General features: G+C 47.8%; 1 protein-coding gene across 1 annotated transcript in view; it reads right to left on the bottom strand.

Moving 5' to 3' along the window:
• CUX2 (cut like homeobox 2) overlaps positions 1-5797 on the bottom strand; it is a 263190-nt gene extending 257393 nt beyond the window's left edge. Inside the window, 1 exon segment of the mRNA XM_047088255.1 lies at positions 5735-5797. Within this exon segment, the coding sequence (XP_046944211.1) occupies positions 5735-5797 (63 nt within the window).
• Between the last annotated feature and the right edge of the window lie 9198 nt (positions 5798-14995).

The following is a 14995-nucleotide window of genomic DNA, read 5'->3' as shown; positions in this document are numbered from 1 at the left end:
GGAGGGAACTGCGAGTGCAAAGGCCCTGAGGTAGGAATGTGCTCAATGTGTTTGAGGGACAAAAAAGCCATTGTGACTGCAGCAGAGTGAGTAAGGGGAGAGAGGCTGGAGATGAAGCCAGAGAGATAAGGCGGGGGGGGGGGGGGGGCGGGTGTGTGCAGATCGTGAGGAGCCTTGCAATCAGGGGAAAGGACTTGGGATTTTAATCTACGTATAATGGGAATATTGTCCACATCCTGCAAAACACTACAAGTCATTTCTGTGAATGGCTCATCAAGGCTTAGAAACCAAGAACTCTGTCCTGCACATAATTGCTTGTCTCAAAAACTGCTTAAAAGGCCAAAAGTCCCCCATCACCTGCACAGTGGGCCCCAAGGTCATTAAAAGACAATACATTTAACTGTCATGCAAAGTATTGTCAGCTCCCTTCACCTTTTACAACGACCTGGTACAGCAGACCAGATGGGCACAACTGACCTGTGAGATGGATTAAGAAACAGGAGACTTGGGATGTTGGGTGATTCATCCATGAGTGCCAGAGGCTATACAGATAAGAGCTCTTGGGCCCTTCCCCTCTGCCAACTACCTCCACCTTCCCTGACAACTACAATATAAACCACTGTCACAAATAAAGAGCACACCCCAGAGAGAAAAATCAAACAGGAGACTGGACCCTGAATTCCAAGACCAGGAACAAAGGCAAGCCATCACCTGAGTCCCCTTCCCACACTCAACCTCTGCCAGGCTGGGCCTCTGAATTAGATAACTGGAAGCCACCAGAAATTCAGCCTTTCAGGAACCAGCAGAGAAAGCCACAGTTTTTGGACAGCCATGTCCACCAACATCCAGGACCCAATTTAGCACCAGCTAAGGTGCTCGTGTTTAAAATCCCATCTGCTGGAAGAAAGAGTACCATGACAAAATGTCAAGTTCAAAGACAGAATCCTCTCTTTAATGGGAGAGAGGAGGAGGAAGAAGAAGAAAAGGAAGAGAAGGGAAGGAGGGAGAGAGAAAGAATACAAGAAAAACCACCATCACCACTACAAAAGCTATTCCCTCTGGTCAAAGTAGCATCATGTTCATCTGAAATAACCTACTCAGATGCTTATTTGTTTTTTTAGGCTTGTCTGTGGTTTCTCAATTTTCTACAGTGAATCCAGGGTTTTTTTATAAAAAAAAAAACCCTCAAGACCTCAAACAGCAAAGGTGGTCAGAGATGAGACATTGCTTGTTTTTCTTTTAGCAAAGAGAGAACTCATCTTTGGGAAGCAATTTCTGTCTAGTTGAGAATTCAGAATTTGGGGATGCCCAGAAAAGACTGCTAGGTTCTTTAAATAAATTCTCTAACACCTGTTTCTAGCTCCTTCTGCAAAAAAAGGCCCATGGGGTGTGGGTTCCAACGAATGGGAGAGGCAGATGGAATGGGGTCACCCACTGGTTGGATTTGTAAGGGTCCAGGGGGCTGTCCAATTGTTTGGTCTTACAGAACTACTATTAGAAATCTTCCCTCACCCCCTGTGCTCCCCCCTCCAACCCACCCACAGCCCTTGCCTAATGCCAACCCATCTTATGGCCCCGGGCTATGGCAAGCCTGGTCTGCTCATGCTCCCCACCCCAGCAGCAATTCTATTACAGCGAAGTTTCCAAAGTTAGGATTCCGCCAACAGGGCTGATAGCTTATTTACTGCTGTCATCTATAGAAAGAGGAATTTTGACACATTGTTAAATGATAGCACATTTAGATAAGTCAAGCTGTCAGAGACTCTAATGGATGTCTAAACTCTCTGTGGCTGATATGTAAAATTTATGCACTTCAGAATATCATAAGGTTATAATATTTTAATCACATCCACGGTCTTTACTAAACTTTAAGCAGGCAAAAACATTCCATCAAGCCCCATCTCCCATGCACATCTTCCCAAAAGTTTCTCCAAACTCCTTAAAAAAGTCCAGCCTCTCACTTGCCCTGTCAATCTTCCTCCCTGAATGCTCAAACCCTAAGCAGAATTTACCTCTTCCTCTGAAACTTGTACTATGTGGTCTCTCTAGCCAATCTCTTTCCTCCAAAAAACACCGATGTGAATTTGGATTGGCACCCTCATTTCAACTGGACACCCTTAACTCTTGGTTAGCTTGATTAGCACTATTAAAGGAAAAAAAAATTAAAAGATAGCATGAGAGACTGGACCTGGAGCATCATAAAAAAAAGTGGCAAAGTAAAGCAGAAAATCATAAAGGTATGAATCCAGTTACAATGATTATACACAGAAAAGCCATAAAAAAATACTGCATTAGTAATGTTCATCATAAAGCAATCTTATAACCAAATGAAATATGTCCAGCATTATCTTTGGGATAGAATTTTATTTCCTCTCGTTTCCTGGACTGCTAGCAGCAGAGGGAAAAAAAAGGGAGAAAGGAAAGGGGGAAGCAGTTTCGGGGGTCCTGGAATAGGGTACCACACGTCAGAACATCTTTGCCATCAGTCACAAGTCCTTAAGACTTGCTGACTGACTTCCCTCCTAGGGAAACGGCACTGCTGTGTTCAGAGACAGCGCTATAAGGAATAACTGGACTGCTTCCATATTTGAAAAAATATATACTTCCGGAGGGCTGTATGCTGGGTCGGTACAAGGTCACCTCTCTCGCCGGGATTGGGGTGGCGTCAGCAGCATGGTCTGGCCTGGGAACACAGGACACCTTTGCTGCCTCGGCCACTTTAATGCTCAGCAACCAGGCTTCGAGAAACCACTCAACCTGAACAACCAAGAATTGAAGCCACACACCTCCTCACACTCACAGGCAGCTGGGCCGCGTGATGAGTGGGCTCAAAGCTCTCGGCCTGCACAGGCCCTGGGGTGGGGGCCCGCCTCTCCCACCCGGATCTCAGAGCAAGCCAGCAGAAGTTTTCCTTTCTGGTTATCTCCCCTATAAGAGGAAAGGAGGAAGGGAAAAAAATGAAAATAAAAGTGTGGCGTAGGAGTCATTAGCATTATGCACAAGAGATGATCCCAGGCAAAAGTGCTTAGGCTCATAATCCGTTTCTAACAAAAATGCCATCAGTGAGAATATGGGGGGAAGCTGCAGGCCTGTTGGGCCGGGGAGCCACTGAACACTTCATGACGACCGTGGCAGATGTGAGGGTCTCAATGTTTGCATGCGGCTCAGCTTGCCTCGTTTATTTCTCTGCTCTCTAGAAGTGTGCAGCCTTTCAAACTCCCTCAGGGACACCCCCCCACACTTAATATCCATGTAAATGAGCTTACCCCCTTCCCTGAGAGCCTTCTCCTTTTGTGCCAGACACACCAGCCGTTTTCTTAATAAACACCCCCACCCCCATCCCTGTGGGGGTGGGGGTGTTGGCCCCATTTCCCCTTTACCTGAAGAACAAGACTCTATCTCCCACCTTCATCGTTTCCAGTTCAAATTTGCTTTTCCACCTCAGCCACCTCAGTATCTTCTAACACCCTAACAAAGGGTTCCTAGATCAATGGGAGTCCAAATGGAGTCAAGATTTGGGTGACCTCAACAGTTCCATGTTAGACCCCAGAGCTGGAGAAGGAAGGGAGGTTCAAACCCCCTCCCCCAGCTCAGAAATCAGCCCCTTGGGAGCCGCACCCACCCCTCAGCACCCAGCCCCAGCTCTACCCACCCCTCCCTACTGCAGTTCCAGCTCCCTGGATTGAAAACGAGTTATCTAATGAAAATTGTGTTAACTGACATTCTGGCCAACCGGGAGCAAATACCAGCGCTGTAAATCTCGACGCGGAAATTTTCTCCAGCCCAGAATAACAATAGGACCCTGCAAAGGGCTTTCGCCAGCCCTTCTGGTTCCTCTCCTCTTGTCTGCCACGTTCTTGTCATTCCTTATGTTACAGAACATCAATCATAAATAAAGACGCTGTCCCCCAGCCGTGCCCCGGTCTCATTTACAAACATTAGCAGGGAATACGATTACCATTGGCCTTCGTGCCAAGCCCAATGTGGCTGCCCAACTCCCTCTCTCCCTCTCTCTCTCTTCTCTATTTCCCTCTCTCTCCCCCTCCCTTTCCCTCCCTTCCTCTCTCCCACACACACACACCCCCACTCTTCCAGAAAGGCCACTTTAGCATCATTTAAACCAGCAAGCAGAGCTCACAGCCTGGCCCGCCTCAGCTGGCCACCAAACTGTAGCCCCAACTCGAGTGAGGACCTGGAATTGCAAGGCACTCGCAGTTATTAACTGCATGCTTGAGTGCCCCGATTTTCTCTCCAGCTCAATGGCTGGGGGAGGGGGCGAGTGGGGAGTAGGGAGTTAGGAAGGAGGGGGCTGGGAAGAGGCCAGCCAGGAGGAGGGGAGTATAGGAACGACTTATCAGAAGAAACTTAAGGAGATCTGCAGGCGGATTTTCAAAAAAGAAAAAAGTGGGGTCCCTTTTGATCTCCAGATTGATGCTCTCACTTCTAAGGCGAATGTCAAGGCCAAGGCAAGATGTTCTAATCGCCTGGTTCTCAGCAACACTTCCCCGCCCCTTGTTGCCACTGCCTGCGGAGACTTTGCAAGACTCTGGGGTTTGGGGGGATTTGACAGGAGCGTCCTGGGGCACCCCAGAAAGAACGGAGGCTAGCGCTGTACCTCCAGCGGGTGTTCTCTGAGATTCCACCTCCACTCCACCTCCTAGGGTATCAGCGGAGAACACCCCCAAATCTGGGGGAGACATACAGCCTCCCAGAGAAGGGTGGAGTAAGGATAAAGTGCAGGTGTTTGGGAGGGAGTAGCCCTAGGGAAAGAGAGAGAAAAGAGAGAAAAAAAGAAAAGGGGGGAGTGGCGGGAGGGAATGCAGAAGGCAGAAGACAGTGAGGGAATCTCCCATTTAAAAGTTCCCATGGGCCCGAGAGCCGGGAGTCACCTGCTCTGCGCAGCTCCCAGCTCTCCACGGCCCCCGAGGCTGCAGCGCAAACTTGCGCGCGCCCCGGGCCCATCTCCACCGCCCGTCCCCATTTAGACTTGGAAAGAAGGTGGAAGGGGGGAAAAAGCAAGAAGCAAAGACGAACCCCAAGAACCCGGCCCGACCGAGGAGAGATCTGCCGGCGCAGGCGGCCAGTCCGGCGATGGTGGCTGCGGCGGCAGCAGCGGCGGCCCCTGGGTGGCGGCGCGTCCGGGCTGCGCAGCCAAGCAGGCGGCGGCGGAGGTGCCGGCGGCCGGCGGGGCGCGGAGCCGCCTCCACGCCAACCCCAGCAGCCTCCTCCTCTCTTCTCCTTCTCCTCCTCCTCCTCCACCTCCCTGCCCGCCAGCTCCCTCCCTCCCTCGCCCAAGCCCCAGCCGGGCGCGGACCGGCACGCGGCGCGCTCCGCGGCCTCCCCGGGCGCCGCGAAGTTGGGAGGCGCGCAAAGTGCAGAGCAAGGGGGGCTGCCGGGGGTCCCGCCGGCAGCCCCCTGCCCGGGACCGCAGCCTCTGCCTTCCCCGCGCCTCGCTCGGCCGTTCTCCCGCCGGCTCGCTCCCTGGGCCGAGGGCTCACTAGCGCTTCTCCATGGTCGCGGCGGCTAATCGATGATTGAACCGAACAAAGAGCAGCGGCGAGATCAATTCCTAATACCTATCGATGGGCAGCGGGCAGCCGAGCCCCAGCGAGCCCCAGCAGCCGCCGCCCGGCGCCCCGGGGCGCCCGCCCACCCTCCCGGGGACCTCCCCAATGCGCTCAGGGCGCGCCCCAGGGCTCCCCACGGCCGCGCGGCCGGCACTGCCCGCACTAACCTGGAGTCGCCGTAGATCAAATCGCTTCCAATATTGAAACATCGATCCCACATTGGCGGCCATCTTGGGGGCTATTCGAGACGCACACACACAAGAGTTTGGCTTTTCTCAATGGCTGCACTCAATATCCGGGCTGGACTCCCCCCAGCCCCGGGGCCGCCGCTGGCCGCTCGGGCCCTGAGCGCCGCCGCCCGGGGCCCCTTGGGCGTCCCCCGGCCTCCTGCCACCCGCTGCCCCTCGGCGCCGCCGCGCCGCCGCCGCCGCCGCCGGGCCCGGGAGCCGTGCGCCCCCCCGACCCCCGGAGGGCGCGGGCGGAGCGCGCCGGGCGGGGAGCTCGGCACCCGCCCGGGGGAGGCGGCCGGGGATGGGGCGGGAGGGGAGGGTGGGGGGGAGGCAGCCTCTTCGAGAGGCGACGGCGCCGCCGCTGCCCTGCCTGCAGCCGGCTCCCGGGCCCGCGGAGCGCTCGCTGCATCTCCCCCCCAAGTCCGGGGTCGGTGTGCCGCGCGATTGCACTTGACTTTGGCTTTTTGCAAACTTATCAATACTGACGTAACGTGCTGATCAATGCAAAGGGAAGTTTGGGAGGGGTGTGCTGCGGGAGGCCGGCTAGAAGAGCGCCTACACCCCCCTGCTTCGCACCTGTCTACCCCCCACTCCCTACATTGCATACTTAAAAAAAAAGTTAATAGTTTGCGATGCATTTTTTTTTTCTTTTGCAATCAGAGGACACACAACACGTGCCTCGGGCTGCCACCGCTCCTCCGCCTGCTAAGCTTCGGATCGGAGGGTAGCAGCCCGCAAGTAGGGCCGAGAAGACTCGCTGGCGGAAGGGCATGTGGGAGCCTGCCTGCCGACGGGTGGGAGCCGCCCGGGGGCGCTACTGAGTCGTGGGAAACATCACCACTGCCGCGCGCAGTTTCCAAGCCATTATTGTTATGATTATTATTGGGGGGCGGCGCCTTAGCCAGAGCTCAGGAGTCTGCAGGGCGAGGGGGTGGGGGCGGGCTTCAGGAATTCCTACAACTTATTATTTGGGGGTCTAATTATAAGGGCTCCTCACAACTTTAGAATGGGAGGCCGTTTCACTGTTTGGAGGAGATTCTTAGCCAAATATCTGGAGCGCGTTTCCCTCCGCAGTGGGTTGGCTTTTGTGTTGAATGGGTTAGCATTTGTTGTTATGATCTGTTGAGGGAGCCCTAGCCCTGCTGTGGGGGCTTTGGATTCTCAGCGACTACAGATGTTTCTGCTAGTGTTATTATCATTATTATTCAGGGGCCCTTCTAGCTGGGGACCCCAGGTCCTTTGCAGTATGAGGCTCCTTTATTATGATGGTCTTCTGGGAGATGGCCTTAAGCCTAGCTAGAGGGAGGTTCCCGTATTTTGCAATTTCTGACCCTGGACAATAGGGGTGACTAAGTTTCTTCCTTTACATTTTTCCTTCATTTTGCCTCTGTGCAAGCTAGAGGTTCCCAGTCCCCTCCCAACATCCCACACCTAGGAGGATCTCAGACCCCCTAAACCCCTCCATCACCAACCTACTTACCCCACCTCCTGCTCCTGACCTTGGGGTCACTCTCCTTCTCTGGCATATCCCCTGCCAAATCCCACCCCACCCTCCCCCTCTCCCACAAAAGGGCATTTCCTCCCTTTTTCTCTGGTCAAAGATATGCTTTTATAGACAGCAAATGGAAATTATATTCTCTTTTTATGACCCAGCTCGGACTTCTGACATCACTCTTGGTCCGGGACAATAGATCAATACAGAAGGTTGTAAAAAAGATAAAGTTTAGAAGAGTTGTAAAGGAGAGAGAATTGTGATGGATATTTTTGATGATTTTCCAATATTTGTATCTCGGAGCACGTGCTTCAAGGCAATTAAAGTTTTTAATGTAATGTAAATAATTGTTTCATAAATGCTTCAGAAGAAGGTGTGATCTTTCTGAGCAATCACTTGAGCTGTTTAAAAAATGTAATGTGATTTAAACAAGGATACAGTATTTCTGTTACCATCCCCATACATTTTCCATGAGGCCTGGGTAAATATATTAATGCGCAATTTGAAAGACTCGTAAGACCAAAAGTACAGCATTCACCAAGATGTAATGAATTAGGCCTAGTTAGCAATTCCGAGTGGCCTGTTTCCTTGCCAGATTAAATTGCACGTGATGTGTGGTTTATCTCAGCTCTCGATAACTTCACGTTTAAATTACAGCTCTCATTCTGCAAAATGAATTTAGGGAAATTTCATAACTATCACATTGCAATTTTTTTTAATGGCTACAGTTTCTCCTGAGCATCTGTAAAGCTTTCAGCTTCCTTGTCTTTGAGTCTGTTTTTTAAAGACCTGTAATAGAGAATCTGGAGTGAGTGTGAAACCCTTCAAAGCAATTTTTAACAAACCAAGATTTGGATGAAAGACTATTTTAAATTTATGTCTGACTTTGCAGTCATGGAATAAATTGACATTGTGTACCTCCTGATATGATGTACCGAGAAGGACACAACATTGCTTCTGTGATATTCCTGCCAAAAGTGTATAATCTGAATCTAATTGTGAAGAAATATTAGACAAACCCAAATGGAGGAAGAATTCTACAAAATAGACCGTTCTTTTTAAAAATGTCAATGTCACATGAAACACACAGAAAGACTAAGGAACTATTCCAGATTAAAGAAGCAAAAGAGGCTCCACAAGTGATTAAAACGTATGATCTGGGATTTTCTTTTACTATACAGTGCATTAATTAGAGCCCATGGCAAATTTAGAATAAAGTCAATAGATTAGATAATGGGATTGTATCAATGTTAATTTCCTGGTTGATTTCCTGGTGTGTGGCTATATAACAAAATAGCCTTGTTTTTAGAGAACAACATGAAGTATTTAGGGGTAAAGAACAGACATCATGTCTCCAACTAATTCTCAAACGGTTCAGGCAAAAATAACATGCATATATTTGTTTATATCTATCTATCTAGAGTGAATGATATAGCAAATGTTACAAAATGTAACATTTGAGGATTCTAGATGAAGTGTACACAGAAATTCTTCCTACTTTCCTTGCAACCTTTCTGGGAATTTGAAATTATGTCAAAAGAAAAAGTTAAAAGAAAGAAAAATAAATTTATGTCTGACTTTGTTTCAGCTGTTATAGACTACTGGGCTTCAGAATAAAAATTCTGCATGGAACTTTTCTACTTTCCTGACTGACATAGGCTGCACCTTTGACCGAGCAAGAAATTGCCACAGCAAACATGCTTACTGAAGAGCAGCAAGAAAATCCAATAATTCAGATTGTTTTAAGTCTGTGATATTTTTAAATGACTTAATGCAGTGGGTCTCTGAAGAATTCCGACAATTTTAATGGTAGAAACTTGCAGTCCCACTGAGGAATGGGTTGCTACATAAATACTGAATGATCGTGTCTTTCTGCCTGGGCCGAAACATATTAGCTTTGCTTAGTGGCTTATTGCTTTATTCACAAAATAAATTTCAGCCGTCTCTCCCCACCATATTCCAAGCGCATTGTGAGCCTGTGCCTTATTAGATGTGAGGGCTTATATTCCAAAGGCATCTGTTACCGTCTCAAGCTCAGCAATAATGAATTAAGCAGTTAAGTGTTTACCCCCCTAAACAGTTAGCTGGGGAAATTATATTATTATAGGTGATCCTTAATGAAAGATGGTAAACCAGGAAACACTCTTTCAGCAATCAGCCTTGGATTTGAAAACTAAAGGACTAAAATATTAAATATTTTTGTGAAAAGCTGTTTTTCATATTCTTAGCACACACTTTCTCTACCTCAAACACACATAACACACACACACACACACACACACACACACACACAGATATAAAAAACTTAAACAGGTTCCTGGCTGATTCCTATTCTCAAAGATCTATATACATCAAGATGAGTATTTAAAAAATTACAATGGAAAAGAAGATACCCTCTCTCCACCCCAGAGGAAGCAGAGCGTGGCTTGGGATAGACTATCTTGAAAGCAGAAGCAGACAGAGAGACGGATCCTTAAGGAAATTCATAAACTGTGTAAGAATCCCAGGGAAGATAATGGCAGGTCCTTAGCCATGAACATAATGATATGCGAAATCCCCAGCATCAAAGCTGAAACAAAAGAAAATGTCCTTCGGTAGCTCTGCACTGCCCACCGCAGCTGCCAGGCAGGGAGAAAGACAACTGGAGACTCCAAATTCATCTGGAAGCATTAGACAGCCCTTGCAGAGGAGTAAGGGATATGGGAGTGTCTGGCTGACACTGGGTGTACTCCTGGAGGCAGGCTCATAGTTAGGTCCCAGATCCAGAGACTGAAGTGACTGACTGTAAGGACCAAACCACCAATTCCTTGTGTGCAAAACTCCTGACACAATGCTGTCAACCACTACCATTATGAAGCACCTACTGGTTGTAAATGCTTTATAAATAAATCTTTAGCACAATATATTGTTAGGAGCAAGACTCTGGAGTAAGACGGTCTGGATATGAATTCCAGCTCTGCCACTTATAAGCTCTGTGGCCTTGACTAAGTTATTTTACCTTTTTGTGCCTCATTTTGCTCAGGTGGACAATGGTGCTAATAATTGTACAAAATGATGATGATTAAATGAGTTTAATCTATGTGAAGCACTATGTAAATGTGCAATTATCGAGTGGCTATCATTGTAATCGGCCTCACAATGGATGGGGCAGGGATCTGCATTCCCAAACTGCAGGTGAAAAGACTAAGGCCCTGAGAGAGAAATGGTCAAACGGTTGTGAAGGGGCAGAACCAGGACTGATACCTAGGTTCACTCACATCAGGTCCGAGGCTCTTGAGCTTACCCTGTCTCTTATGGGAGAAAAATGGGTGGAAAAGCAGATGCCCAGAAAGCAAGAGCTGCAGCCTTAACCGTGTGCCAACTCTGATTGATCAATCAAACTGGAGAGGAACAGCACAAGGACAGGCTCCCTTTGCCTAACTCCTCTCCAATGTCAGGGACAAGTTAAACAAATGATAGTGTATTCATAATGTGCTGATTACTCTCATGTTTGCCCCCCTTCCCCATTCACTCCCATCCCTCAATGCCCCGGGAAGCTGACCTCCATGGACTACATCTCCCAGGGTCCCTTGCTCTCTGGTTTCCAGTTGGATTTGGCCAATGGAAGGCCCTGCTTGTCAATAAGAAGGTGGGAGGAGAGAAAGATTGGGGATTTATTTTCCAGTTCTCCCTACTTGACTGCAGTTGTGACAGTGGTTAGGTCCTTTTACAGCCATAGTCCTGGTCAAGTTGTCTTTCTGCTCTCACTGGGCTCTCTCCCTTCTCACTCCCCTTCAGATCAGAGGTGGAAATGGCTTCCCCACCTGTTAGCATCTGGGTGCCTCAACATTCTCCTGCCCATGGCTCTGTAAATAGTGTCATTTAAAAATCCCAGCTGAGTGTACCTTCTGGGACCCTAACCTGCCACAGAACACTATTTGGTTATTAAGAAATGTAAATGTTATTTATATGTGTTGAAGTGAAGTGATGTCTAGGATATGAGGTAAAGTGAACAGAAGCAGGTTACAGAATATTATGCAATAATCCCACCTCTGCTTAAAGTGCGATACTTCGGAAAAAGTTAAAAAATACTCGGTATCATATAGTTAACAGACACTAGATCTGGAAAATGTGTTTAGAAGCCACTTATAATTCCACATCATTATCTTAATTTCTTTTATGATCATCAGGAATCTTCATTTGGCTGGGGTGGGAGGGAATCTATTTTCTCCTGGGACCCTGACTGACACCACAGAATACCACATCCATCTGAGATGTCCATGAAAGAAGATCTGACTAAATAGAGAGATATTCCATGTTCATGAGCTGGAAGATTTAATATGGTGAAGATGTCATTTCTGTCCAAATTAATCAGTAAATTTAAGACCATTCCAATCAAAATCCCAATAAGATTTTTCACAGAACATGACAATCCCATCTTAAATTTTTTATGGAGATGCAAGGGCCAAGAATAGTCAGGGTATTTAAAGCATAATAAGATGTGGGAATTTTTCCTATCAGATATTAAGACTAATTATAAAGCTATAATAATAAAGACAGCGAGGCAGAAGGACAAATAGACTCTGGGGAAAAAATTACAAGCCTAGAAATAGATTTACACAAATATAGAATGGATTTACACAAATACATGGCATTTGTTGCTGGCATTATAAACTAGTGGGGAAAAGACAGACTTCATTTTCAATATGGTGCTGGGCCAACTAACTACCCATATGGGAAAAAAAATAGAATTAGATCCCTACCTCACACCATACACAAAAATCAACCCCAGGTAGAGGTACCTGCACACTATGGATTTAAAGAAAAAAACATGTTCCTTTTTTTTTTTTTTTTTTACAATAGCACAAAACAGTTTAACTGAAAACTATATCCTTATTAAGCTCACTTTACTATGCCATGTCTGGGTTTTTTGTTTGTTTGCTTGCTTGTTTGTTTTTTTCAGCTTTCTAATAGCTCTGCTCATGTAATAGCCCAGGGTCCCTTTCAGAGCTGTATCTATAGCCAGAACTAGGACTGAATTTTCTTTGAGCATCCCCGGAATGAAACACCACTTGGCACTTGGCAGCTTCCAGGAGATTTAGAAACATTAGCTAATTAGAGTTTCTAGGACTCTGCTTTGCACTGGTACAGGCTCTTCTTCAGGCACACAGCTTTGCTGAGCCCCTGAGAAGCTGGCCCTTGGGCAGGAACCAGCCTTCCAATTCTGCATCCTATTTTAGCAGTGGAGTGTGCAAACAAGACAGGGATCTAAGACCTCCAAGACAAACACACGGAATTAAGGGAACACATTTGGCTCTCCATCTCTCCCAGGTCCCACATATCTGGCTTGAGTGTCCCCATTTGGCTTCATGCCCACTAGGGCGCTGATTACTCCATCAGCTCCCAAGACTATGAGCTCCCAAGGATAGCCATAGGTCTTTCCTGTGCCCTGAGAACGGAGCACCCCTACCGGCACTCCACCTGCCCAAATAAAATTCCATAAACTGTACCCCTAAAACCTGATGAAGAGTATAGGTTGTTACTGCAGGTTTCTTAAGGGGCAGGGCACAGAGCACTTAACACCTTAACAATCCTTTTTGCTTCTTTCTTTCCCTGAAGTTCCCTTCATTAAAGCAACCACTCCAGTCTCTATTTTTAATTTCTCTCCACTCAAACTGCTCGTCCATCTTCTCTCATTCATCGCTCACTCTTATTTGCTGTCTTCCCCAGTGCCTTCTCTCTCTTCCTCCATTTCCACCCTCCTCCCTCTCTCATTGCTCCTTCTTCAAATCTGAGGTTCTCACATTTCATCTAGTCAGCAAAATAGGAAGCCAAACCAAAAAAAAAAAAAAAAAAAAAGAATTCTTTTGCTCCTTTGGAGAAACAGGGAGATATGAATGCTTACAATTTTCATTTTGTCCCTGTTCTATTGCTGCACTGTCATCATCACTGTCATAGTGGTGCCTACTATGCACCGAGGACCTCTCTAACATTCTCCCTAAATCTCACCTCTATCATCACTGTGCCCATTCTGCCAATAAGGAAGCTGAGGGTCAGAAGAACTGAATAGCTTGCCCTAGTTCACTCAATAGGACAATGGCTTGGAAGCAGAGTGGGAAAACTCACCCTTTGTAGCCCTGCTACTAATGACCCCAGCTTTAGGTTTTCCTGCTGCCGCTGTTCAGGGCAGGAGGGAAGGAAATGTAGGTACTTCTAGAAGATGCCATTGAGACAAATCATAGCCAACAGGGGTCTCTGTCGCCCCAGGAGCAGTCCCTAAGTTACCACTCTCTCAGTCTCCTTGGACCTTCTGATTTCTCAGTTCTTGAGTTCCACAAATCAAAAGATGATCCACTTGTCCCCACAAGACAGGAAAATAATGGTGATGCTGCCATTTATGGTCTGCTTTCCACAAGCTGGGCTCGCTCTGCCCATTATCTAATTTCCTCCTTGTAACAGCACTTGGAGGTAAGTATTGCCATTTCCTCCCCTTAATAGCTGAAGAAATAGGGGCTCAGAGATGGTAAGTGACTTGCCCAAGGTCATCCAGCCTATAAGCAACCGAGCTGGCGGTCAAATCCTGTTCTGTTTGATGTCAAGGTTGAAGTTCTTAACCTTGAACACCCTTCTGTTTCCTTCCCTTCTGTTTCTCAGCGGCCTCTAAATTTCTGTGGGGCTTTGAATTCACTTTGAATTTTTGTTTGTTTGTTTGTTTGAGAGAGAGAGAATGAGCGTGTGCAAATGGGGGGGAGTGGAAGAGGAGAGAAAGGGAGGGAGAGAATCCCAAGCACGCTCTAGGCTCAGCACAGAGCCCAACATGGGGCTTGATCCCACGACCCTGAGATCATGACCCAAGGTGAAATCAAGAGCCAGATGCTCAAGCAACTGAGCCACACAGGCACCTCCACTTTAAATTTTTGAATTCACTTCCCAGCTGGTGAGGGGCTCAGTCAGGGCTGAAATCCAAAGCCCTCTCTCCCTTGCACCCACAGTCTCCAGCTCTAGAGCTCAGGGGACCCAAGATGAAGGCTCTAGAAGCTCTCCTTTGAAGGCTGGGTTCCCATCCCTTCAATCCCAGAAACCTCTGTGGACCCCTCAGTGTCTGGAGGAGCAAAGTCCCTTCCCCCTCCAACCCCTGGCCTCCACATTCAAACACCATGACTCAAGACGCAAATCTAGCTCTCCTGCATGAGCTCTCCTGCTCCAAATCCTTGGGGTCCTTCAGGGTCTTTGGCAAATGTGCCAGGCATCAGGGACCCTGAGATGTCATCTCAGTTTCTGTCCGAGACCCTGCCTCTGAAAACAGCATAGGAGAGAGATTCTAAAATGATCCTCAATACCTCAGGCCAGGGTCTAAACTACCACCCATGTACCACATTCCCTTTTGTGCACATACACACACATATATATTTGCACATATGTGCACACATGTATACACACTTGCTCTCACATTGTTTGCATACACTTCTCTGCACGCCATGCATACACACACATACATGCACACATCCATTCGTGCACATTTAAACACAAGCCATAAACAGATTCTCTGGAACACATCTGTGTGCTCACACACAGGTTTACATAGCCCATGTGTGCACGCGGGTAAGCATACTGCGTAGATCCATGCGGTTGTGTGTGCCTGCTGGTACCTTCCAAGGTGGGGCAGCAAGGCCTCTGCTGGGGCCTCCTGGAGCCCGGCCTTTGGCAAAAGCCCCACCTGGTGGACA

This window comes from Lynx rufus, unplaced genomic scaffold (genome assembly GCF_022079265.1).
Source record: "Lynx rufus isolate CCGP_SWC_20201006 ecotype Redwood Valley unplaced genomic scaffold, mLynRuf1.p SCAF_24, whole genome shotgun sequence".
NCBI classification, from domain to species: Eukaryota; Metazoa; Chordata; class Mammalia; order Carnivora; family Felidae; genus Lynx; species Lynx rufus.
This window is presented reverse-complemented; position numbering and strand designations above follow the sequence as displayed.